This window comes from Pezoporus flaviventris, unplaced genomic scaffold (genome assembly GCF_033815535.1).
Source record: "Pezoporus flaviventris isolate CSIRO_AGI_PZ_B2104156 unplaced genomic scaffold, CSIRO_AGI_Pfla_v1 ptg000078l, whole genome shotgun sequence".
NCBI classification, from domain to species: domain Eukaryota; kingdom Metazoa; phylum Chordata; class Aves; order Psittaciformes; family Psittacidae; genus Pezoporus; species Pezoporus flaviventris.
The window spans coordinates 7,626,928-7,653,099 of NW_026892626.1; the positions used below are offsets into that span (position 1 = coordinate 7,626,928).

General features: G+C 37.2%; 1 protein-coding gene across 13 annotated transcripts in view; it reads right to left on the reverse strand.

The window, feature by feature from the left end:
• RBFOX1 (RNA binding fox-1 homolog 1) overlaps positions 1-25,552 on the reverse strand; it is a 1,284,179-nt gene extending 1,258,627 nt beyond the window's left edge. For 2 of the 13 annotated variants that reach the window (XM_061473743.1, XM_061473744.1), the window contains exon 1: positions 25,255-25,552. In XM_061473743.1, coding sequence (XP_061329727.1) covers positions 25,255-25,488 — 234 coding nt within the window. In that variant the 5' untranslated portion in view covers positions 25,489-25,552. The remainder of the gene's footprint in view (positions 1-25,254) is intronic. The other 11 variants (XM_061473748.1, XM_061473746.1, XM_061473742.1 and 8 more) reach the window with 7 other exon arrangements.
• Between the last annotated feature and the right edge of the window lie 620 nt (positions 25,553-26,172).

Below are 26,172 nucleotides of genomic sequence, written 5' to 3' on the forward strand. Positions count from 1 at the left end.
TAGTTGCAATGGCATCTTGTTAATATAAAACAACCCAAAAAAACCCAACAGTCTGGTTACCTTTGAGTAATCTTATATGCACAAACACTTGCCTTCCCCAGAACAGGATCTCCCTAGACAAAGGTTGTTCATTTTGTCCTGTCTATGGTAAACAAATCAGGAAAGGGGGTGGGGGGTGGGGTGGAGGGGTAGAGAAGTCACTCACTCCTCGTCTTCTGTTCTCTTTACTCTGAAGGCTCACACACAATATATAGAGGTAGATTACTTCTACAAACAGAAACATCACCCCTAAGATACTAATTTTCCCTTCATAGTTTCATGTTCACCTCAACTGCGCTGACAAATGTGCCTGTTAGCAAATTCAGACTGTAGGGCTAAGAAACAGATGATGCTAGTTTTAAATCATAAGGCTTAGAAAAAGACACTTCAAGGTAACAGGGGCATTTGCTACTTTTCATACAGAGGTGTAAGAACTTCAACCCCTAAATGACAGCATCTTCATTCACCTACCCTTAACATTGCAGCTGTGGCCCAATCATACAGGCAGCGTGTTTTATGTTCCTTTTAAAAAGCTACAAAAACAGCGATGGTAGCTTAATGGTTGAGAGATACAAAATCCACCATCCAAAAGCACAGATGCTGATGAAATAAAACTTCTCAGTCAACTGTGATAGGCTAAAATTTCATCTGCCTTCTCATATACCAGAGTTACCCTTGAGAAGTTTGCAGTCATCTTCTCAATAACAAAGGATTGCATCTAACAAAAGACAAATATCCAATTGGGCATCCTTCTTATGAGGTATATGGTGAAACTTACAAATAACATTTTTAGAACTGATTTAGAATTGTGGCAATGCAACTTCATTGTTGGTCCAGAGAATCAGGAACTTTACCTACATTAAATGTGGTGGCCTACTGACCATGGCAAATGTTTTATACTTTGCCTTACACAGGTATTTATCCTGAATTCAGTTTAGAGAGTATGCAATACGTAACTCAGCCATCAGCTGCATGTTCATTTGGATCCTTTATTTTGCTTTCTTCTCTAAATTCCATGCACTTAAACCCTTACCAATTTACAACTTTTTTTTGTTTAGTCATTCCATTACTTGTAGACAAATTAAAAATTAGTCTGATGATTTAGACAGAAAAACTTTACAGTTTTTACCTGCATGTACCACAGAGAATATCTCTGGTCAAAGTTTATAATCAAAGACCTCTTGTCAGAGATGCATGCCAGCTTCTTAAAGAAAAATCAATACGATCTGAGAGGGAGCATCTTGAGGGTTAGATTTCTGATTTAACAAAGCATCCTTACTCAAGGACTTAGGTCTGTTTGAAGCTTGCAGATCTTAAATCACACTTCAAATTTAAGAGTGACCTTATTTTTTTTTCCCAAATACAAATCCATAAAAAACATTTCTGCATTCATAACCCAGGAAAACACTGTCACAAGAGTTGATACCTTCCAGATTTCCCGTTTTGTTATATCCAGATCCGGCTGAATTATGTAGTCTTTTCATACAACACAGAATTATTTTAAAAAAGATCACAGAATTAAAATATTTACCTGCACTAACAGAATTAGTGCAACTTACAGGTCATTTGTTAATACTGAAATAACCAGTGCATTCTTTACAGGGGTTTGAGTGCTTCCTTGTCCATTATCTTACTTTCCAAAGGCATCTGCAGAAAGACCTTTTCTCTCTAGAACACCAATCTGATAGTGCTGAGAAAGTATAAAAAGGATCAAAATTAGGTAACATCTATTGAAGCCTTAGTGTTTAAATTCCCTTCCACTGGAGCTGTCGGAAAAGCAATTTTTATTGAGCTATGGAATCCAATAAAACTCTAACACTGCAAAGGCTCTGGGACTGCCTTAAGTAATAATGTATGTATGACTAGGAAGTCAGGGTTTACGACATATAGGCTAAGGGTTTTTTTTTTTTTTTAATGTCATCTTTAACTTATCTTTTCTTCAGGTAAGAACTTCATAGAAAGATTGCAATCTAATTAGAAATCAAAGTCTTGTCTGACTGTCAACAGCAATAAGGCACTCAAATATATTTGAAGATCTGGAACAAATTGACATGGGAGTACAAAAACAACTCCCTTCCACTGAGATTTAAATTCTTGCATATCAAGATCACTTTTGAAAAGATGGCTGAAGTTCTGAACCATTTACATTTGATGTATTCTATAAATGAAACAAAATACGTTATTGTTAACTGTTGGCTTAAAACCCCAACTATTTCATCTCCTCTCACCAAATAAAAAGCTACATATTGGTTTTGAATACTCCTTTTATAGATGGTCTAATTGATGGAGATAAATAAATGGCTTACAAATTGTCATGTCATACTGTGACTGATGAGGCACAAGAACACACCCATGCTTTGCGGCAAGAAGGCTGTAATTGGGCTTTTTCCTGCTGATCCTAAAATACTTTTGCTGTAAATATTATGTAATCTAATTTTATAGTGATGAATCCTCCCCTAAAAAGAGGTTCAACTTCAGCTGCCATGCATAGCAAACAGTACTAAAAAAAAATGTGGTAGGAATTTATCAAGAAGGCAAAAGAGTTCATCTTACTTTCTCAGCATCATTTTCTAGAATAAAAAAAAAATGTTATTGGCAGCTTTCTGAGCAGCAATTCCCAATATATTTTTATCTTCTCTTCTATGACACCTTACTAAGTACTGGGAAGCATGAAACAGTGAACTGTCTTCTACTGAACTGCTATTCAAGTTCAGAGATGATCAGCTCAGAAGAAAAAAAAACACCTTCTCTTAAAGAAAGGCACAGCCTGCAACACCATTCCTACTCTCCTGCTCTGTCCTTGACCAAGGCCAGGTTGGACAGAGTCTTGGCTGACATGGTCTAGTGTGAGACATCCCTGCCCATGGCAGGGGGGTTGGAACTAAATGATCTTAAGGTCCTTTCCAATGCTAACCAGTCTATGATTCTATGATTTTATGATCTGTTAACTGGGCTCTGGTGGCTACAACTTCTGCAGTTGCCTTCTAAAGACATCTCACCACAGTGCATCTTCATCGCCGTATTTTAGGTCATGAACATTCTATGCTGACTCCAAATTGCTCCTTTTTTCCAAGATACACAATAAAGAAAGCCCCAGGTTATGGAATAAAAGTGAAGAGACAAAGGAATGACTATCAAATGTTCATGGCCTTGAGATATGGGCTTCCACACTCCAGATTTGGAAGTGAGGTACTTCAACAAAAAGCTACATTAAGTATAGCTGACACTTTGAAGAAGTGTCTGTGGAAAGTACGAAGACTCCTCTCTCAAAACCTAGCATGGGTAAGTGAGCCTTACGGGCAGTAGCAAATAGGGATCCATAGCAAGAAAGGAAATAATCAAAACAATGCTGGCCTCCGTAGCAGCAAAGGGGAGATACGCAGAGTGCCTGTTGTATGCCTGCCACTGAACTAAAAGTGGAAAAACACATTCCCAAGCCTTTACATATGACCAGTATATTCACAGCAGTGTTGTTATACAGTCTTTTCTCAGTATATGAGTATTTGCCTCAGCTTCTGTAAACGGCATTTTATGAAAATACTGAGCTGAACAGGATCACATATCCACGCAGATGCTGCTTTTGCTCACTTCTGGGTCATCCAGGGATTGCCTAACAGTATTCCTGTATTGGCAACTCTGAACCCTCAGTAGAAAAAAGACACAACTTAAAATCTTCAGAAGTAATTCATGACCTTCAGTCATCATTTTGTTCTGCTTTTAGTCTTACCACCCACTCCCAAGCATGAGTTTAGCTTTTTCAGACAAATGATCCACCAAGGACACCAAAGACTGTGACAAGGGAAGGTAAGTCACGGGACAGTGCTTGTGTTTCATACCCTTGATTCCATTCTACTTGAATTTTTTCAGTATCGTGCAGAACAAAAAGCAATTTCAGATACTATAGTTCAGTAGGGAATAATGGGAAGCTGCAGCAGCAATAGGAAATTTGAGATATTAATTCTGATCTTAGCAAACTGTCTTAAAACAGAGTTTGGACTTCTGGACAAATATGCAGGTGAGCTGCTTTCAGAGCCTTTAGCTTGGTGATTACTGAATACATCTTAACAAAACAGGAATGCCAGAGGCAAACACTATCTCTTCACTGAGCTAACTGGGAGGTGATAAACTCAAGCTATTAACACAATGTTTGAGCTTGTGCTAATTACATTGCTCCAAACTAAGCCAGTTACAACAGGAGACCCAAAGAAGTGCTGTTTGAAGTTACATTTTCAGCTCAAGACACTGTCTAAAACTAACAGTAAACAAAAGACTCCAATGCCTCTTTCTTTTCCAGGATAGGGGAGAACCAGATTCAGACATTTTTCCAGCCTGACACAAGTTCAATTATTTAAATGATGTGTGGCAATTCCAGCACAAAGAAGAATTGACTTGCAATAGCTAAATTCTGACTTTGCTTAGCATGAAGATATGGTCAAGTACCTTCTAGGAATTAAATAAAGCACATATCAAACTTGCATTTCCTACTCCTCAAATGCATGTTCAAGTTACTGACTACTCTGAGGCACACCTATCCCTGTCTCATTTTTATTTATGAGGAATATTGGAAATAGGAGTCCACTATATTTCCAAAATAAATCTAGAAAGTTAGCATTTATTAACAACTGTATTCTAGCCAGGTGGAATTTCTAGGAACTCTGCAGTCTTAAATCAGAAGACCTGGGGGAACTGGGATGGGAGCAGAGTCATTACTTATACACGCTGGAGAGTGTGGGTTTTTTTATTGGAATAACCAAGGATTCTTCAGTAAATGTCCAAGAGGAGAGTGTAACAAGGTACAACACAGCAGCCTCATGGCTACACCATCACTGGCGTCATCTCAGTTTAAGTTCAAGCAGACTTCAGGGAATTAATTTTTTTCCCCAACAACCACCTCTCCCCCCACCCCAAACAAAGCCATTTCCCACTTGACTTTAGTGTCAGAGTTGACTTTCAGAAATCAGTGGGCACTCTAGCATCTTTAATCCAAAGTGAACTGGAAGCATATACCAGCTTCTTTGATCACCACTCCAAAAATGGTTTAACATCACAAGATTTACACTGACATGTCTTATACTGGAAAGGAAAGCAGCAGCAGACAGTTAATCACAGCAGGAAAAAGCAGCAACATATAAAACAAAAATGATGCTTTAAATAGCAAAACAATCTTTAACACACACTTTTCCAAAACAAGAAATGTTTTCTTTAAAACACACTTTATGCATCATGATAGATCAAGTGAAAGCTACATCTTTTTAGCATACTATAGTCAAAAGCCACCCTCTCATATATTTGTAACCACAAATGTTATTTTCTGGATATACCAATTCTGGCAATGTTATTTGAATTACAGCTACAATACAGCTGAAGTTCCAGTACTTATAGGTTGGGGAAAAGATCTGAGGAAAGACATGATTTCTTCTTCTTTCCATGTATTTTTAAGAGTCACCATTAGAGTCACCTACCTTCTCAGAGCAATACTACACAGATCAGGATTTGAACTAATTCAACAGTATCATGCATTTGCTCAGCACCAGATAAGTGTCCAAGAAGAAGATATCAATGCAGCAAATAAGCATCAACCAGACTACCTTGGAAAAGGGAGTTAATGCAATTTCCATCCAAGATGTTAAGGTTGCTGAATTTTAAGGCATGAACAGATTAGACTTGCAATTACACCTGTTATTTCCATGAGGCAATGAACCATTTGTGACTTCTTGACATTAAATCCCTTTCAAGCCACCAATCTTTGGATTTATTTTACAACAAGTTGCAGATAGTCATCTCCAAAACATAACCTGGACTCATGCTAAGCATTTTACCCTGTCTTGCATGATGTTCTTGTCTCTAAATTGGAGACACATGGATTTGACAGATGGACCACTCAGTGGATAAGGAACTGGCCAGATGGTCACACTCAAAGACCTATGGTCAACATCTCAATGTCCAAGTGGAGGTCAGTGATAAGTGGCACTCCTCAAGGGTCAGTATTGGGACCTGCACTGTTCAACATCCTTGTGGGCATCATTGACATTGGGACCGAGTGTGTGCTCAGCAACTTTGCCAACACCACCAAGCTATGCGGTGCCATCTGCATGCTGGAGGGAAGTACACTACATGCTGAGAACAAGTAGTTACTACTTAGAGCAATAAGTCACTAATATCCTTGAAATACAGATCAGAAATCGAGTCTACTCTCTATTCCATTACCACTCGTAGCCAAGAGGAAAATCATATTACATCCTGTTTCCTTTCACCCTATGTCCTTTCATTTCTCCCTTCTTTGATGCAAAGCTGTGCAGATTTAACTCACAAGTTTAACTCACATTTCTGTCTGGCTAAGATTGCTTCAGCAGAACTCTTCAGAATGTTATTTTTTCTCAAGTCTTCGTCTGGACACAAAACATGCCTTCCCTGTACTTCTCAGGCCAAAAACTCTGAAAACAGCCTACTGATTAGGAAGTTGTGAATTCTGTGACATGGACTGACAAGTGATCTCTTTTTCTCTTTTCTTATATATACCCTATCACCAAGAGCATCATGACTACAGGCAGCTCACTCCTGCCATACTTTGGAACAAAAGACTACTTTCACCCAAGGAAAACTGACTTTGGTATAAACTCCAAAAAGTACCCAAGTGCTTCAGTGTTTCTAAAGGCAGTCAGCGATATCAGTGGGTCATTAGCACTTACAGTTTTGGTCTAAAGATTCACTATAACTAGTTCTTGCTGTTTGCTAATGGAGACATAGCCAAAGATGAGTTTTCTCTATTTCTTATTGGTCCAGGACTCCCTGTAGCAGAATAAAAGTTTCCTTTACTTATATAGCCTCAAATTTAAAGAATTAACTGACTTAGTCTGAGACAGTCCTAACAAATGTAAACTAGAACAAATAAATACACAGAGGCTAAAACGCACCTCACTTACAGAATATTATTTGGTTAGACCTAGCAGTATTTCCACAGAAAAACTAAGCTCAGAGATGTTTCATGTCATTGAAAGAACACATATGGAAACCTTAGATAACCTGAGTTACAAAACAAAGTAAGAAAATGGTTTGTCTCTATAGTTTGCTGGCACAATGGACATTCAATACAATTTAACATTCACTTAAACATAGTCAGTAGTGCCTATTGCTGCTTCATTATTAGTTTAACATTGACTAATTAAATAACATTTAAAATGCAAGTATAGTATAAGATGGTGGTTGCTATTCATTTCATGCAGGTCAACTACACAAGTTCAGCTTCTAGATCACACTGGAGTATTACATGAGTAGCAATTACTGTTGGATCACACATCCTCTGGCACAGCACTTCAATTACATTTAATTACTTGGTAGTTGCATACCAATGAGTCGAAGCAGGAGTTAAAATGAGGAAAATATATTTCCATATGTACTTTCAAATCTTCCAGTTTTTCTGTACTACAAATGCAGGATTCAGGCTTTTGCAGCACTTACTGAAACATTTACACTTATTTTCATTTAGGTATCTGTAGTCCCATGCCCTAAAATACCCTTAATTCAGACTCTAAAGTCAACAAATTCAGTGTTTGTCATCATTTAACATGATCCATAACTGGAAAAAAAAAAAAAACAACCCCCACAACCAAATAAAAATCCCTAGGTATTAAAGACATGTCAAATTTTGTACAGAAAAAATTAAACAAGAACCAACACCCAGAATCTGCAGTGAAATGAAATGAAACAAAAGCAGGCATACCATACACAAACTTCTAAACAGTCAGGGTGATTCACAATGAGAAAAGCATCTCAGAGAAGTGAGGGATTCTCTATCCAGTCTGAGTTTCCTGACACAAACATAAATACTGAGAGCCTTCAGATTTCATTATTTTGCCAAAGTAATTTTACTAGACTTGGGAGATTGCTGAGTACAAGTTATAGGCCTACGATATTCAGAAACTAACATTAAGTGATCAGATGTTCCCAGTTTTATACCACCTAAAAATTCTAGGGTCTTCAACTCCATGAAGACATGTCCATACCAGGATCTGTTCACATCACTGCAAAGTAGCAGCAATAAGTACAGTACAAACAAATGTGTATACTGAGAAGCACAGAGCCGAATTCTGAGAAGAGAAATAACTCAAATTTTTGCTCAAACAAGCAATCATGGATGTACAAAATCAACAGGAATCTCTCTACTAACTGCTTTTGATTGTGCATTAGATCCAAAGTGCCCGTTATCATATAACAGCCATTTTTAATTTCTAACAAGGGGATTTTTCAGCTATCACCCCTAAATGAATATTAAATAACAGGGACCTAAACTGATTTCCCTATTCAACAGCAGAAAAAAAAACAAAGAATATTAAATTCAGAGATTTTTTTGCTCTTTTTGAACAGAAGTATAGTCATGTAACTCAAAGAAAAATAAATTGTGCCTCACACCAGAACATTTGCTTAATAACATGGTGAATATCAGCGTAAGATTTCTGCTGCAATATTAAACCTGAGAAAATAAACCATAAATCTCTAAGCATTATTACTCTGATAAAACTATACACATTGAAAAATCTAAAAGCAAAGCTGGCTCACCATATGGCAGCTCCGCTAATATATATGGCCTCATTGTGCAGCCAGCCACCTTCCACTTAGTAGTGGATAATCTTAACATTCAAGGAAGATAGAACACCTGTGAGACTGAAGTTTGCATTGACAGTCTGGAAAGAGCATTTGAATCACACTAACCAGATCTACTACAAGGAAGTCTCACTACCACTGAAACTACCATTTTGAAAAATGGCTACAAGCATGTAATTTTTCAAACCAGTATTTTGATAAATTACTTCTGCTGAGAACGTTGCAGCTGCTCTCCAGCAATAAGCTCTTCTGCATTTTGCCTCCCGAGGAAGTAAACTACAGCAAAGGATATGGTTTATTTTATGAAAATGCCTATTGTTCTGCATGTAGGATTTGCCTGAATTTTCCAGATAAATAAGGCTTGAATGTTAGATCTGGTAAGCCAGTAAATTTCAGTTTATAAAACTGGGCTATTATGCTGTCTTGTAGGTAAAAAAAAAAAAAGAATAGATTTCTCAATGATCAAAGTTGTTATTAGTCTCCAGTTATCTCTGAAAAATAGATCCAACTCTCAAGCATGTTCACTTTTGCAGTGGCTGCTGAGCAGGGATCTTAGCAAAGCAGTGATCCAAACAGGGTCAAGCATGAAGTAATTGATTTGCAATCTTGTTTTCTAACAGCACAGTTTGCTAACTATATTCTACCAAGTCTATAAAGTGCAAAACTATAAATTTGGCATTTTAATGTGACAAAAGCCATTAATACACATATCTGTATGTTGTTAGACACCTGAGTAATAAAGTGGCTTCATAGACCAGCAAATATTGAAGCCAGGTGGTATTCCTATGATCATCTAATGTATCATCTAGCAATTCTTGTACCCATGAAAGCACATTACACTTCGTATTCACCTCATTTAGTCAAGCTAGTTTTAAGATGCTAATTTTAACCTGCTAGATTAACACTAAACCTGAGGATGCATTTCATCATTTTTTAAACAGTGGAGTCCTGGAAATCATCTCACCAAGAGCCTAAGTTTACTAATACACAGATACAAAAATTTCTTGATATTATTTTCCCCATACACTAAGCATAAGGACACATAATCCAAGCCAATTCCTTAGAAACACTCTGCTGCAGTTCAATATTTGCTTCACTATGCTCACAACCCTAGGAGGAAAAATTTGATCCTCTTGTGGTGTGCACAAGATGCTCTTTACTCTTCAGCAAAGTAATGAAACAGGCACCTAACTTCAAGGATGTGATTACATCCACCCTATTTTAAAGTACGTTTTCAGTACCACTGGTTTGAGTGGAACTTACACAGCACTGAAAAGCATGTGCAAGCACTTTCCAAGGCCAAATCAAAGCCTCTGTTTGAAGAAGGATAACCCCTTGTCACTGTGACCTTACAAATATGCCCTCATTTACAGAGCATAAAATTAAGCAGCATGACCATGTGGAAGAAAAAACACAAGAAAAAGCAACTTGTAAGTGTCTTTATGTTATTGTACTAGCACAGAAGCATACCCAAAAATTAGTGACAACCAGAGTGACTACAGGAATTATTTACAGTTTAAAAAATGTTAGCATTTAGTATTTCATAAGCATATGCATTCTCAGAATGGAATAAGGCATTCTCTGTGAGTGAGGTGTTGCTCTGAAAGAGCAGCGTATTGGCAGTACGCTAGAGAAAATTGCATACCTTACATCAGGCATGCTGCAGCAGAAAACACAGCATCCAGCTTTCACCTGTCACTGCAAACAACTTTGTGACCATCTTGCTTGAAGAAGCTGGGCAATCACAACCTAAGGAGCTGGTTTTCTTGGGTTTATCTCATTTATCCCAATTCACTTTTTTAATTAACTGCTTTCACTTAAATTTTATTCCAAGAATTGCCTTTTTAAGGTTTGTTTTTTTTTATAGTATGTACTTTTTCTGTTGATAAATGGAAGTACTGCACTTACATAGTGGATTTCTCAAAATTGTGAAGAAGTTACCCATTTTATGCCTCCGAAAAATGCTGTTACTGGGAATTATTTTTAAAAATGATGATGGCATCTGGTTCATCACTTCACTGAGAGGTGGAGCTTTTTTTTATGAAGATGAATCCTCTGCACAGTGAGCCTATTAATGATAGCACACAGGTAGGATGCTGTCTATGAGATCAAGCACAGAACACTCAACCCCTGTTGAATGAGTTATGTCAAGATTATCTTGCTGTAATAGTTCCAAGTATTAAAATTGATTTATCAAACTATCTGTATCTTTTACAAACAATGGAAAAAAGAGAATCTAGAACTTGTGCAAAAACTGTGCTTCAATCTTCAACTCAGCAAGAACGAAAATATTGCTCCAAAGATCATTCAAAACAATAACAGTAATATTTTGGCACTGGTCCTCAATACCTTCTCAAAAAAAAAAAAAAAACACAAACACAAAACCCCAAAACAAACAAAAAACCCCAAACAGAAATTATGTCAAAATTCTATAAAGTGCTTCAGTTCATCCTGCCTCAAATGTACCACAAGTTCATAAATTATAATGGAAGACAGCTGAAGGAAACTAAATGACCCACACTTACTGCCAGCAGCAGAGCATCCTGAATTTTGCTGAAATAGGACGTGAGACACTACAATGCTCATGTGCCTGACAAGCCACAACTCAAAGAGGATACACAAAGTCATTTCTCACAATAAAGCTGGATCTGGCAATCCATTTATAACTTCCACTGATTTAAAAGAATGTTCTTTCAAGCAAGTATCAATGGTTCTAAATTCCCAGTTTTTACATCAAGGTTCTCATTAACATTTTGGTTTATTCTTGGAATTCCAGACTGCTGAAGTGACGGAATTACTTCAGATACTCAGCTTTATTAAAATTTTGTCTTTTAATTTACATTCTTGTGTAGCAGCTTACATTCCTGTTTGCAGTCTTACAGATAAATGTCACTAAAATATCACCCAAACAGCTTAAAATGTAGATGGTAACAGAAAATATGAATCTAAAATAACTATTTTTAAAATACGACTGAAGGCAAAGTCATGATTTGAAAAGAAGTTTACTGACAATTTATTACTTGGAATATTGAATCCAAGAGTAGCTTTATGATAAATCCTACATATTTGTTAGAATATTTAGAGAATTTTACATTTATATATATATACACACACATACAACCTTTTCTCATACTAATTGTGTAATTTCTTGCATTTCGTAATGTTAAGCTGTGCGGCATGTTTTCTAATGCTTAAGGTGACATTGGGCAGTTCAGTCCCCACAGATACAAGTGTACTTACTCCTACAGAAACTAGTTTTATTGTTTTTCCCCACAAAGTGTGTAGCCCAAAGAACATAACAGCTTCAGGATTGTTTAATTTCTTTATTCTTCGAAGTACATAGCGCTGGATACCTTCCCTTCCCTCTGCAACTCTTCAGCATTTACAATAGGTAAAATGGCTCTTATCTATGAAAATACAGCAAAGTAGAAGAAAGCAAACTGACACTGATATTAAAATTATAATAAAAGCAAGCTCTACATTCAGCCTCTGTAATTGCTCAAAGTGATGAAAACACATGCACCTTGCAGATGAACAGGCCATTGAGGTAAGAAAGTCAGTTCTCTGATCAGAAGCTTTCATTTCCAGTTACTGAAATCTAAGACGTGAAAGCCAAAACCTCAGAGAACTGTGCTGGCTACTGTAAACCATATATACCCTGCTAAAGAGGAAGGCAAAAGGGGAGCAGAAATGCTGAAAAGAGGCAAGCAGGAGGTAAGACCTAGTCACAGGGAATCCTATGAACCGAGACTGTAAGAACAGCTTCAGAAAGGACAGCCAGGCTGAAGCATTGATTTTTTCCAGGCCAGGTTGGGCAGACCTTTGAGCAACTGGGTCTAGGGGGTGGTTTAAGCCCTGCCTGTGGCAGGGGGTTGGAACTAGATGATCACTGAGGTCCCTTCCAACCCAAACCATTCCAGGATTCCATGAGAGAAATCCCCTAATTGAAGGCAATGTCATAATAGTCTCAGCAATTTGCTTCAGAAGTTCTTCATGTTATTTTGGGATATGACCTATTTATGTACATGTATGGTACCTTTCACCATCTCTCACAGAAATAATAGAATTTTAAACAGTGTTAATGCAGATCTCTGTTGTTCCCTGTTTGAGAGGTGGGTTTGGCTCCTCGCTGAAGCCACCATCCTTATGAGAAAATAAACTGATGCATGCCTTGAAGTGATGATTTCCTTCCCCAGATAACAGAAATCCAAGTACCCTAATCAAACAAAAAAAAAAACAATCTGTTGACATACCCTACAGGTTCCACTAAATTTTGTTCCTGCTCCAGCACAGATACAATTGTTACCTAATTAAACACTGGCTTGATGAGTGACAGGTCAGGGATGAAAACATTCAAAATATTGTTTTAAAGACCACTCAACCTATGCGGCTTCTCAACTGCATCTTTCCAACTGCATGTGTCATCTAGCAAAGATGTAACACTTAGGTGGTTTTAAGTATCCATCAGCTCCTGCTGCTCCCTCTCCACCTGAAAGCCTAATACTAACTCTGACATTGTCATCATTTACATAGTAAACTAACTGCAAATCAGAGCAAAGATTGTGCTTCCAGGTGAGGAATGAGCAGCAGGAACAGAGGAACCGTTTGGGTTTTTTTCATGCAAATACCCCATATTTAAAAAAAAAAAAGTCAAGAAAAACAAACATCACAATTGGTTTAATGAAATGTTTGCGTCAGTTCTGCAGGAGGTATCAAAGCTCCTTTAATACAAGTGCACTTTTACTCTAGTCTTAGAGGGCTTAAACTTTTAGTTTGGATCATACATAAAAAAACAGATTCTGGCTCAGGTTTTCAGAGATTTAAGAGGATTCTAATATCATCTATGGAGGTTTGCTTTCTCCTTCAGCTTAAGTGAAAACAAAATGTGTCTAGTAAATGTTATACAGAAAGCAGTCATCTCCCTCAGGCCTAAACTAAGGAAAATTAGTTACTGTTTGCAAATCAAACTCTGCTGCGGTCTTACTGAGAAATTAATTCTGAAGGTGAGGGAGTCTTCCCGGCCTTTGGAGGGCTTCCTGGCACTGAATACAGACAATGATTATATTGGATATAACCCCAAATCACCTGCAAGCTGTAGCTTAACATATAAGCCCTTCAGAAGAAACTGGGCTTTTATTACCAGCAATAATAAACACGTCACAAATTTACATAAGGCCTTTCATCAGAGAAATTCATGATGCTTTTCAAACTTTAAGTTGAACTTAATGGAGGTGTGCATGTTAAATGTTATTGTTGCCATTTATAAAATAGCTAATCCTAAAATATGAGAATTTTAACTACTTGCTTCATGTGAAACAAGTAATTCTTGTCAAATTGTGTTAAGAAGCCACTTTTGGAGGCAGGGGGCCCTTGACTGAACCAATGTAAGTACAGCTAAAGGCAAGGAAGTTTAAACTTTTTAAAATTTAGGTGGAAAATTACCATGCAAAGGGAGAAAGCAAAACATTAGCCAGATACACAGCTGCAATTTTTTCTTGGTTTCCTAAAGAAAAATACATCTTGGGACACTAGACACTAAAGTACTGGCTTCTGCCATCCATCTACAGTGTAACATCCAGTACCAACAAGGTAAAATTAAGAAGCTCTAGGCACAACAAATGTCGCAAGTTAAATATTGTGGCGAGTACCAAATAATGCAAACATCATTAAAACCAAAGCAACGCTGTTTACACAAAGAACCTGAAATTCTGCTCCAAGAGCATCAAGAGCAGTGAAGCACCTTGGGAGAGTCACGACAGTTCCTTGCACTGATTCCCTCTCTTCTTGACACTGTTGATAAAAGCAGATTATTTCCACTGTTTATTCCCCCAGAAACCTACTTCATCTCTTCAATTGGGAGGCTTTACTTCACTAAAATACAATTCCTTTGCCACGTGAAAGCAATCAAATTCCATCAACCTGACTCCAAATCCCCTTTAAAGACCTTATTAGGTCTTTAAAATCCTCTTATTATTCAGTGGGTTTTTTTCAATTAACTGAGGAAGTGTGTAGGTATAAATCAAGTCACGGGTAATTTCTGGACAACTTAAATCTAATAGCAGCGATAAATTCTGGGCTTGTCTGAAAGAAATGCATTTCCATACGGACAAACAATGGACAAATTGTGCCTGTGATAAAAGCACAATGGGTGCTATAAAAACTGTAAAAACCATAGAAGGGTGTAGCTCTGCTCAGCAGCAATGTACCAAGTTACTTTGCAGCTGTTGCTAAATGACTCTGAAATCCAAGGCAGAGCAGTACCTAAACCATTGAAATATTAACACAGGATCATCCAGCAGAATCAGCGTTCTTCAAAAACGTTGAACTTGCAAAGAGCCAGAGAGGGTGGAGATCACTTATTTCGGATGAGGAACACAGACCCTTAGGATGGAAAACAAAGTACACCGATAGATTTATTTAGTTCATGCAAGAGAAGGCAATGACTTTATTCTCATAATGGGAGTCAGTAAGGTCTGCTGCAACAAGTATATGCAGGCTGGCATGCGCAATTGGGCAAATTCCAACTCTATTTTGTTTACAGTGAGAATAATTATCTACACCCATGAACTGAAGCCTTTAACCAAAATGGTTGTTTTTTTAAAAATTACATGGTCTTCATCAAACAGAAGTTATGGAGTTAGTACTAACTTTCAATAGAAATTGGGGTCAATTCTAGGCTTGGTATCCAAGAAGGGCCAATATATTAGTGGCCAAGAGCATACTTTTATATAACATGTACTTACACAGAGACAATAGGAGAAAACATCATCACATAATGAAAAAATATTGTGCCTGTAAGATTTGGGAATCAACCTGCAGTGAGAGGAAAAAATTTTGTTCTGCTGCTTTTCCAAGAATCAGTCTGCTTTTCTAATCTAATGTAACAGCTTTCTCCAATGCCATTTATTTTAAGTAAAAAGTGATAAATTGCTCAAGCAGCATTCTTTCCATTTTATATAGACTCTTAATTCACAGTTTCTAACTGTAAGACTCAATGATTTTGCTCTGTGGAGACACTGAAAAGATTAACTAAAATACATATTTCAGGTAAAAGCTGTAAAGAAATCTCTTAGCATCTCAGAACAGAGGTTACTTCACCAGTGCATTACTGCCCAGAATGTTTACTTTCCACTTAAGTTACAGCCTAAAAAACTAATATGATCTCAGTGTGGTGATAGTTCAGAATTTTACATATTAAATCCATTTATATTTTTTGTGATTAGCCATCTCGTTTTGGAAAATAACATTCATTGAAAATGTGTTGAATACACAGTACATCTCAACTAGCAAAAGAAACATTCATACTATGACAGAAATTTAAATATATCAATTCAATAAAAAAAATAAGGAACATGTGTACTTAAATAAAAAGGATGCCAAAGCCTGCATAGCCCAAGTGGAACTGGGACATACACTTCAGTAAGAGTGACAGATTTAAACACAACATAAGGCTATCAGACTGTCTCACTGTCTCTCTTCTACCCTTCTTCCAGTATAGCTCATAACCTTCTTTTCCATCATTGTACTGACAGGCAAAATGCTTGTCAGTGTATGGGTGCAGCTACAGTATATTCTTTACGGGTGCAGCTACAGTATATTCTTTACACAGCACAACTTTTGTGTCCTAATCACCCACAAAAATACAGTTATAGCTTACCAGGAACTGCCAAACATCACGTCTTTCTGGGACTCTAAACAGAGCTGGCTATCACATCCAGTCACCTAGTGACTTTTGGGGACTAGTATATTGAACACAATTTTTTTTTTGGACCTGCACAAAGCATATAATTACTCTCACTGAATAGGATGGTAGAATAAAGCAACTCTGATATATTATGCTATAGAACAGTACACATTTATTGGATGAAATTCAATCTTTGCTGTTTTATTCTGCCTTGCAAGTTTTATTCTGACGTGAGTTCACTTAAGGCAATACATATTTATTTGGCATTTGCACTAGTAAGGCTAAGCTCCAGTTAGAAGAAACCTGTTCAAGAGGAAGCACTAAATGAAATTCAGGTATCAACAAGAATATCAATAAGAAAGATGCAAGAAACTTCTTTTTTTTTTTTTTAAGAAACCCACACATCATTACCATGGTAGTATTTGACAACACATCACATTTTTGACCTTCAGATCTTGCAGAAACGGTCCATGCTATATGCAGCCTCCCACCACCTGCAGTCATTCTGACTTACAAATAAGAATTTTACACAGCTATGAGCTTACGCATTATTTGAAAATCTCATTTTAGAGAAACCTTCCAAATACCATATTATTAAAATCCCTAATTAGGTTCAGAGTAAGGAGACTGAAGAGATAGCACTGCTTCCATAAACCAAGCATTTACCACACTATTCATAGACATTAACAATCTCCTTACTATCAAAGGTAACCAATACCACCAAAATAATTACAGGAGCTGGGGAATTACACAGCCCTTTAAGTGTATGCTATTAACAACTGAGCTTACGCTATCTTTGTCCAACTATTCAAGGTCACTCTGACCTTGTGAAAACATACAGCCCTTTAAGTTTATGCCAATGATGGCTGATTCTTTTCTGTCCCTGCTCAATTATTAAAGGCTGTTATGACTCTGCACAATTCCTGCTAGCCATCAGGCAACACCACCGAGGAAGTAACACACCACAGCTACTCTACGTTGTTCTCTGGCAGTCTTTACTTTCTTGTTAGATGAAGAATAACTAAAGGTTTCAGATGTTAACCCCAAGTAACAGGTTGGGTATAACCGAGACCTGGAACTAAAGCAGTTGGAGCATTTCAGATAATGACTTGCTATATAACCTTGGACAAGTACAGGCTTCTCTTTCCCTCACCTTTAGTTTGGCTGTCCAGTTACCAACTACTTAAAGAATAATATTTTTCTTTAAACAAAGGACCAGAGTTGTGTTACTTGCTAGGGATCCTAAGTGATCAGTAATACACAGTAAATTTTGAATCACAATGATGCACAACACAGTCTACATTTCCTTGCAGGCACCTGAGATAGCAAAACAAACATTCGCATTAATATCAGACAAAACTCCATGTAAAGTTTAGTCAAATACAGCTGAAGTACATTATATTGTAAGCATGTGGAAAGAAAATAGCAGGTAAAAGACAGAATTATAAGAATTTTTGTGCTTAGGAAATTTTTTTCACTTTAAACAAGTTTTGCTTTTAGGACTAGAATGAAAGTATCCTTTCCAAGGACTCCAGCTACCAACATGTCCTCTCCCGCCACTTCTCATTGATTTGTGAATCTTAGATGGACCTTTATTAATTAAATCTCAGTACAACTAATTGAGAATTACTTCATTATCTACCACTTACCATCAATGACATTAGGTTAAGTTACTCAACTGTTGCATTTTCCTACACCAAGCTATTAGAAGATTGCTTCACAACTGTTGAAAGAGTTAAGTTCATTTTAATAATACCTTAAGATGCCAAAAGGAAAGAGCTCAGGACACAAGATAACTATTAAATGTTCTGTATTTTTAATTTAAAATATAAATTTCTTCCTAGTGCAGTCAGGACTATGTATAATTCCTTGGGCTGTTTAAGAACTGCACAGCAGACAAAGCATTAGAACACATTAAGTGCATTCTCCAAGGAGAAACTAAATGGGTGGCAGCGCATCAGGTAGTAGTCTAGTTTAATGGAACAAAACAGGCAACTTTAGTAATAATGCACTCACAAATTAGTCTGAACATTGAGTATGCCACAGGAAAGGGAAATCTGGTGAAGCACCAGTCTGCTTCCATTTTCAATTTTCACACTGCTCCCATGGCATGTTTGCCGACATTGCAATCCAGACTAATGACTAAGACTGCAAGCATTAAAAAATCCCAAGCACCCAGTAAGTAAATAATTTTTCAATTTCTCAGTCATAGAGACTTGAATAATATTTTTCATAATGACTGGAATTTATTCAATGTGCACTAACCTATAGTGGGTTACAGAAAGACTGTACCAAGTAAGAGCAATGCATATGTACCTTAATTTCACATCTCCACTAATTCAACTGCATAGACCAGAAATGTTGTCTTTCACACCTCAAAGATTTTTGGATTTCAATCACAACTAGTATTCCAGTTACTCTACAAACATCAATATTAGGTAATTGATTATTCAAACTGAGACAAATGCTTCATGCACATTCCTTACCAATGAAATGAAACTTCCAATGGGTAAATACAAAGGGCTTATGCTACTCTTGGCTGCAATTGCATATAAAAATAGGCAGCCACTCACTGAATAAAATTAAATTTCCCCCATGTAAAAACAATCAGGCAATCCATATGCAGTCCTCAGTTTTGTACACTTACCCCCTGCCATCTAGTGTTCTGCCCCAATAACTACAGTAAAAATGCTAAAATGAGGTCAACCATAAGGGTCTATTTCTGCTGCCTTTAGCTTAGTCAATTCCTTACTTGCAGTTATTCCTGCTCAAATCCCAGAGACACTGTTTACATACATGGGCATTAACCAGCAGAAGGTTAATAGGGAGATAAATCAGTTTCACGGAAAACATTTTCCATTGACTTATTCTTGGACATGGAATCAAGTCCAAACCAATTTTTGAAGATCATTTATTCACATCTTTCTACAAAAGGCTCCCTTACTAGCATTTATATTAGTAAATATTCCTGTGGAAGTTAACTCCAGCAGCTTACATCAATACAACCATTCACTTCTTCTAGAGAATTATTATCTCCTTTCCATTTCTAAAGACTAATAATAATGCCAATGTCCTGGATCACATAATTTGATTGTGTTCTGAATCAAAGCAACAAAAACATTAATTCCAGTATACTGCAATTTTTGACTAACAAGTTAATCCTTAAGCTAGCCTCTGATTAGGTAACCAGAGCCAAAAACAGGCAAGAGAGGAAAGGCAGTCTACTTCATACAACATGTTACAAATGTCATGCTGTTCAAAATGTTACAAATCTACAGTGCCCTCTTAGAAGAAGTCTATTCCCTTCCATAACCTCTGAGGACAAAAGAATTTCAATGGGTTTAAACATTATTACAAGGAGGAGGGAAAAAACCTAAACCACAGCCTTGACAGTAGAATGGTTCGATCTGCTTAGGATTTACAGGAAAAATCATCACCTTAAATTCAACTCTCAATTCAGTACGGACTCACCAATTCAGGTTCTCCTCTCTAAACATGATTCCCCTTCAAAGTAATATCCATAAATATCACCAAGAGCACAAAGCCATGCACACACAAACAAGTTCTCTTAATAAACCAACTGGAAGGAGCAAATAAATTTTCTAAACAAAACAAAACACCTGTATGAGTAATGGCATTAACACAGTGTAAATTCTGTGGCAATGCACAGAAACAAACAATGCAAACGAACTGTCAGGCTTCAGATCCACTTCTTAGATTTGACTCTATGCTGATGTATATATTTCATAAAAAAGAAATTACTGAGGCAAAACACTACTTTTCACATAACCTGAACTAAACATAAAAGATAGTAAATGTGCATTTCATTTATCTATATTAACACCATTCTCATATTCAATGCCTCCTTGTATCTTTGCTCCTTCGGTACTTGCATGACAGCAGCTCACAGTGCTAAAGTTACATAAAGCTTCTGCCCAAAGCCGGATGCAGGGCTAAGTTCCTATATCCTCACCTGGTCTTTATAGAATTTTTGATTTGATACCGTGAATCCAGACCTACTCCTCACATGAGGGAATTTCATCTTGAACTGAACATTAGGACTTTTAAGGTCTAAGCTTCCTCTCCTCCTGAGAACTAGCCTCTTAAATGATCAGCTTTCCAAGGTGGATTTTTTCAACTTTCCAAGCTGTGTTCTTCTACAATTTGGGAATAGTGGTACACAGCACAGAGTTGAAGCAAAGTGCTTCCATCAGATGGGCCCAATACAAGTTTAACATGAAGCAGCAGTAGATGTTACAGAACAGTGAAAGAGGGAAACTTGTCTTATCCCTAACCATAGCCCAGCCACACCAGGTGTCCAGGATCTAGACAGCACCTGATAGTGCTACTGTGAACAGAAAAAAAAAGGCCTTACAGCAACTGGAGAGAATCTTTATTCCAAACATCTCATGCACACAGTGATGAGCATAAGAATAGCATGCCAAACATTTAATCAGACATGAAAGGTAGTTTCCCCATAGAATTACAGAATCATTAGGACTGGAAGAAACCTCTGGAGATTATCTAGTCCAACCCTCAATTTCAACTGACCCAAAATTCTCAACAAATTGGTACCTGCTTTTAAAGATTAAGTCTTTTTAAGGAGCAGATCTTCCAGCACTTGACAAAAAAGTAACAAGGCTCAATTTGTTCTGTATTCAGAGATGCGAACATCACACAGCCTGCCACATCTTCCATCCTAACCTGATAACATCTGATATTTAGAAGGCTGGATTTGTCACATGCTATAAGTTTAGTGTAGCCAATTCTTCAGCAAAATCAGTTTTCTCCTCCTACAAAGGTATTAAAGAATAAGTTTTCATATACTCTTCTCACTTTCATTTACAATATGACAGTACCACTAAAGACATTACTTTTGACATTAACAAAAAGTTGCAAATTTTCCTCATTGTACTTCTACCCTTTCCTCTTATCTTCACAAAGGCAAAGGCTATTTTTGTAAACATCTGAAACAGTGCTTTAATTCCCAAATGCATTAAGTCTTTCTGAAAGTTGTTTAAAAGGATAAAAGTTCAAGCTCTCTCCTACACATTCCTGCACAGGTGACATCACATACAAAAACACAGTTAAAACCACTATGAACCACTAGAGAGATCAAATCCAGGAATTTGGTCTTGTTCTATAAATTTTGCACAAATACTTAGAGGAAAAGAAGTTTGTTTTTTAACAGAGCAGGCATTATGAATACATAGATATCTTCACATCAAAAGGGGGGATTTAGATTAGATAGGATTAAATTAGATTTAGGAAAAAATTCTTCACTGTGAGGGTAATGAAGCACAAGTATATATTACCCAGAGAAGCTGTGGCTGCTCCATCCTTGGAAGTATTCAAGGCCAGGTTGGATGGGACTTTGAGCAACCTAGTCTAGCACGAGGTATCCCTGCCTGTTGTAGGGAGTTGAAACTAGATGAGCTTTAACATCCCTTCCAAAACAAACCAGTCTGTGATTCTATGAAAATCCACCTGGCCAGATCGACTAACAGTCAGGTAAAGAGACTATGCAAGACTGTATCCTGTAAGTAAAAGGATTCCAAGGATACATATTCTTAATGACCATAACTCATGGATAACTCATATAAGCTAGTCATTGGGAGAACATGTCTATCAGCCTAGGAAAAAAATCACTTGCATGCTTACTTCTCACATGCTTTTTATTTCAGTAAATACTATTTTATACTAAATTAGTAATTTCCATTATGTGCTGGAGAACCTGCAGGGTGACAAATGACCACAGAACATTCTGTAACTGATAGTTAGACCACAGAACATTCTGTAACTGATAGTTACGGTCATCCTCCAGGCATACAAAAGGTAGATGGAATTCTACAGAGACCCTAGTTAAATACTTTTATCCAAACTTTTGATAAAAAGGGTGACTCACCAGCTCTTCCAAATGCTAATTCTGCACCATCTGGATCAAATGAGAAATTTCTCAAGTTGAACCTTACTACAAAGACTGCATTCCATTTTATTTGAACCAAATACTTCATTCTGATGATATGCCAAAAAGACACATTAGAGGGAAAAATTATATGGGCTTAGACTATGTGATTCATACCTGCTGTGAACAGTTTCCTTACTATAAATATAAGAGGAAGGCAAGAAGCAAATTATTTTAATAGATGTCTAAATTAACAACTACAGTTTTACCCCAGGTTACTACATTAACTAGATACTAGTAGTAAGTGAAGGAATCATTCCAGATACCACTTCAAACTAGTTACTGGCAAAAGCAGCCCTTCATTCCCATGGCAAACAAAGCAGCTCTGTCCAGTGAAGCCAGCAGCAGAAACATCCTTCTGTGACCAACTTCTGCACAGCAGCAGCTACTGTTATAAATACACAATGCCAAGTAAATTCCCAGAAGTATTCTGCATCATTTCACAAGCATGAAATATAGATGGTGTTTGCATTCTCTCATTATACAAGATTCTATAATAAGTGAAGTGACGAGTAAGAGCAGATGACCTAGGTAGATCTCTTTCTTCTAAACCTAAGAATGAATGCTGAATCAGGCACATAGCAGTGGTATAAATAAAGAAATAACACACTTACTGTGCTGATTTTTTATTACTAGTCCAAAAATGAGTCAAAGCCTATAAATTTTTTTAATATCCTTCTTTAAAATAGAAGACATAATGGACTATTAGGAAATGTTCTTCCAGTGCATGCATTGATTACCCATACCACTATGCCTATTAAAATATTCTTCTAAGCACAGAAATGAAGTCATTCCAGTGTTTCCTAAGGGCACACAGTCCATCTTTTCCAGCAGCTTGCTCTCTACAAAGTGACAGACACTTAACAGTGATTGTTGAACAAGGCTTTTTTATTGGTTTTAGAAGGAGTTCTATGTTAACAGAATTTCAAATGTAACATAATTTATTTCTAATAATGTCTCCAATTCAGTGACACTGCTTTAAATGGGAAGGGGAAAAATTACTGGAACTTTATGCAAAATGTAGTGCAACATCCCAATCAAGAGTCTATCTAAGTGAGTGGAAAGAATAACCTCAGTGATCTTCAATGAATTTTGAACCAAACTCAGTTTAAGAATTGCTATAAGAAATGTCATTTTATCATAAAAGCATTTATGAATATTCTGGGAGAGGCAAACAGTGAAATAATTGCTCATTATCACATTCGTTTTGTTAATAAAAAAAAAAGAAAAAGAAAAAAATGGGTATTCATCACAAGAGAACTTCCTGTAGTGGTAGATGAGCAAACCAAGCCCTACAAATGGGGCAGTGCCCAGTGATTTAGGTACTCATCATTCTAGTATATTCTACATTCTAAAATTGATCCCGCAAAAGAGAAAATAATCCTACTCAATTGAGGCTCTTTTTCAATAACTACCTAAGTAAATATATAGTAACATGCACTAGCAAAAAGACACTGACACAACCTGTAGTGGCAGTCAGGGATATTTATCCTGAAATGGAATGGATTTAAAGCCTTTACTTTTAGGGAAAAAGTAAAATCAATCCAAACAAACAAAAACTAAACCAGACAAAAGCAGGGTTATGATCTGACCAACTAACTTGCTCATTTATTGTATAGCTTAAATCAGGAGGGAGAAGAGTCTTTGTAGCAGAACTAGTATCAGAACAAGAGCACTACTTTGATGCCCAAGAGTTAAAAAGAGTGTGTCTTCATAAGCTTTTGAAGCCCAAAATGCAGACTTAGAACAAAATGCAATTACGTGCAGTTACATGGACTGATTAAAAAAATACTTTTACTTGTATAAACTGACACCTTAAACATTTCCTGACTCTCGTGAGTCAGGAAAACTGTTGCATTTAGAGATGATGCATCAGAGATGACCTTCTGACAGAATGAACTGAGTAAATTAACCTTTCAGATTATTTGAAAAATGTAAATCCTACTGAAATTTGGAGCATATACTTGCCTCCTTATTTGGAGAGGAATTTTTTAATTCAGGACGTTAATCCCAGAAAAGAAAGAAAAATACATATTTTTGAAAACTTCTAGATAAAATACGTATGCTAAATTTTCCAGCAGCTCTTATGTAAATTGCACAAGCTATACTCCCACCTTATGACCACTCAAACAAGAAATATGTACACACAAGACACTGTTCCCCCTCCACTTCTGATTGAGGGAAGCAGCCAGTATGCGTCCAGAAAAGTACCTGGCCGAAACAGCACCACAGAAGGAAAAGCTTCAACTGGGTGGGAACCCATATGTTCACCCCCTCTCTTCCCCAGTTTTCTGCTAAGCTTCAGAAACCTGCTGACAGGCACAGCAGCTGAGCTAAACAACTAGTCAAGAAACACTGACAAAGTTAACCTCATACAAAGATCTGGTAACAGTATATTCCTATAGACAGCTGTTCAGCAGCTCTTTTTTGCTACATCTCAACAGATGAGATTTGCTCTGTCACCAGATGAGATCTCTAACCACCAACTCTCCTCTTCCCTGCAGGCTCTACCCTCACCCCCAGCTGTAAAATTGTATTCCACAACATAAATGCAGTTGAAAGTCTGAATGGACTGGTAAACAATCCACGATGTCCAATTCAGTGTAACAACCATTACCCAATATAAGGAGCTGAAAAACAAGCTTCAGCAATTAATATTCCTTCTGACCTCCCCCCCCCCCAAAAAGAAAAAGATTAAAGAATCACTTCTGACATACACATTTTGCAAGCAGCTAACAGTGAGAGCCAGATTAAAATACACACTCCTGCACTAAAAAGCATGTAGCCAAGATAAGAAACTAAAGAGTAACATTCTTATAATCTCAGTGAGATGGGACACTTAATCATATTTGTCTTGCACTTCTTGATGCCAGATTAACAACTTCAGGGTGACAAATAATTTCAAAGGCAAACTCATGGCCCTTCCCCCTTTCCCAGCTTGGAGCCACTAAAGATCCTCACTTACACTTTTGCCTTCACCACCTCCTTCAGGCACAGGCTCTTCTCTGCCTAAACAAGGCATTGTTTCTTCTGCTGCTGCTGCTGCTGTTCCTCTGTCCTTCCCAATGTTTCCTCCTTCATTCGCCAGCTTCAACCTCTTCTCCTCAGGTTGAGAATCATCCACGTCTTCCCTTCTCATCTTGCCATCCCTGCCCCGTTGCTTCACCACGTCTTCTGGGCTGCCACAGGAATTTGACATTTTTAAACTGTTATGGACTTTTGCTAAAGATTGATGAAGCTGCCTTTTTGAAAGGGATTTAGCTTCTGAGAGCTCCGATGTGCTCTCGCTCCTCTTAAGAATTTCAGTGGTGTTTCGAAGCCTTTGCAGGAACTGCACATAGCACTTTTGTTTCTCTGCCGCCCTCTCCTGATCACTGGGTAGCACTGTGCCCGAGGACACCTTCCAGTGCACGGCTACGAGCAAGCTTCTTTCTGTACTCCATCCTCTGCACCTAATAAAAAGTAATAACTTTTCCCATATTGATTGTATGCACAATCCTACTGCTTACGTTACCAAAACCCTTGTATTCCTGTTCTAACTGGTCCAGAGTAATTGCTTTTCCTTAAAGCACAAAATATTTTCCTCACCTTCTTTAAATCCAAATTTACCTCTGCCCGAGGGACACAGTGGGTTTTTTTGGTTATTATACTGTTACTGATGCCAAGAATGATTACCTATTAAAAGGTAAAGATTGCTTTAGTTCCAAATAGCTTCTTTCAAAATTATTTCATTATAGTTTTTTCTTTTAAAGGGCATCATTACTTCATGAACTACCATTGTATCTTCTAAATCCACATTCCACATTATCACATCAGTTTTGCACAATGTGCTCTGGTCCTACAGCTGCAGGAATGAGATTAAAATGAGATTAGGACAATCCAA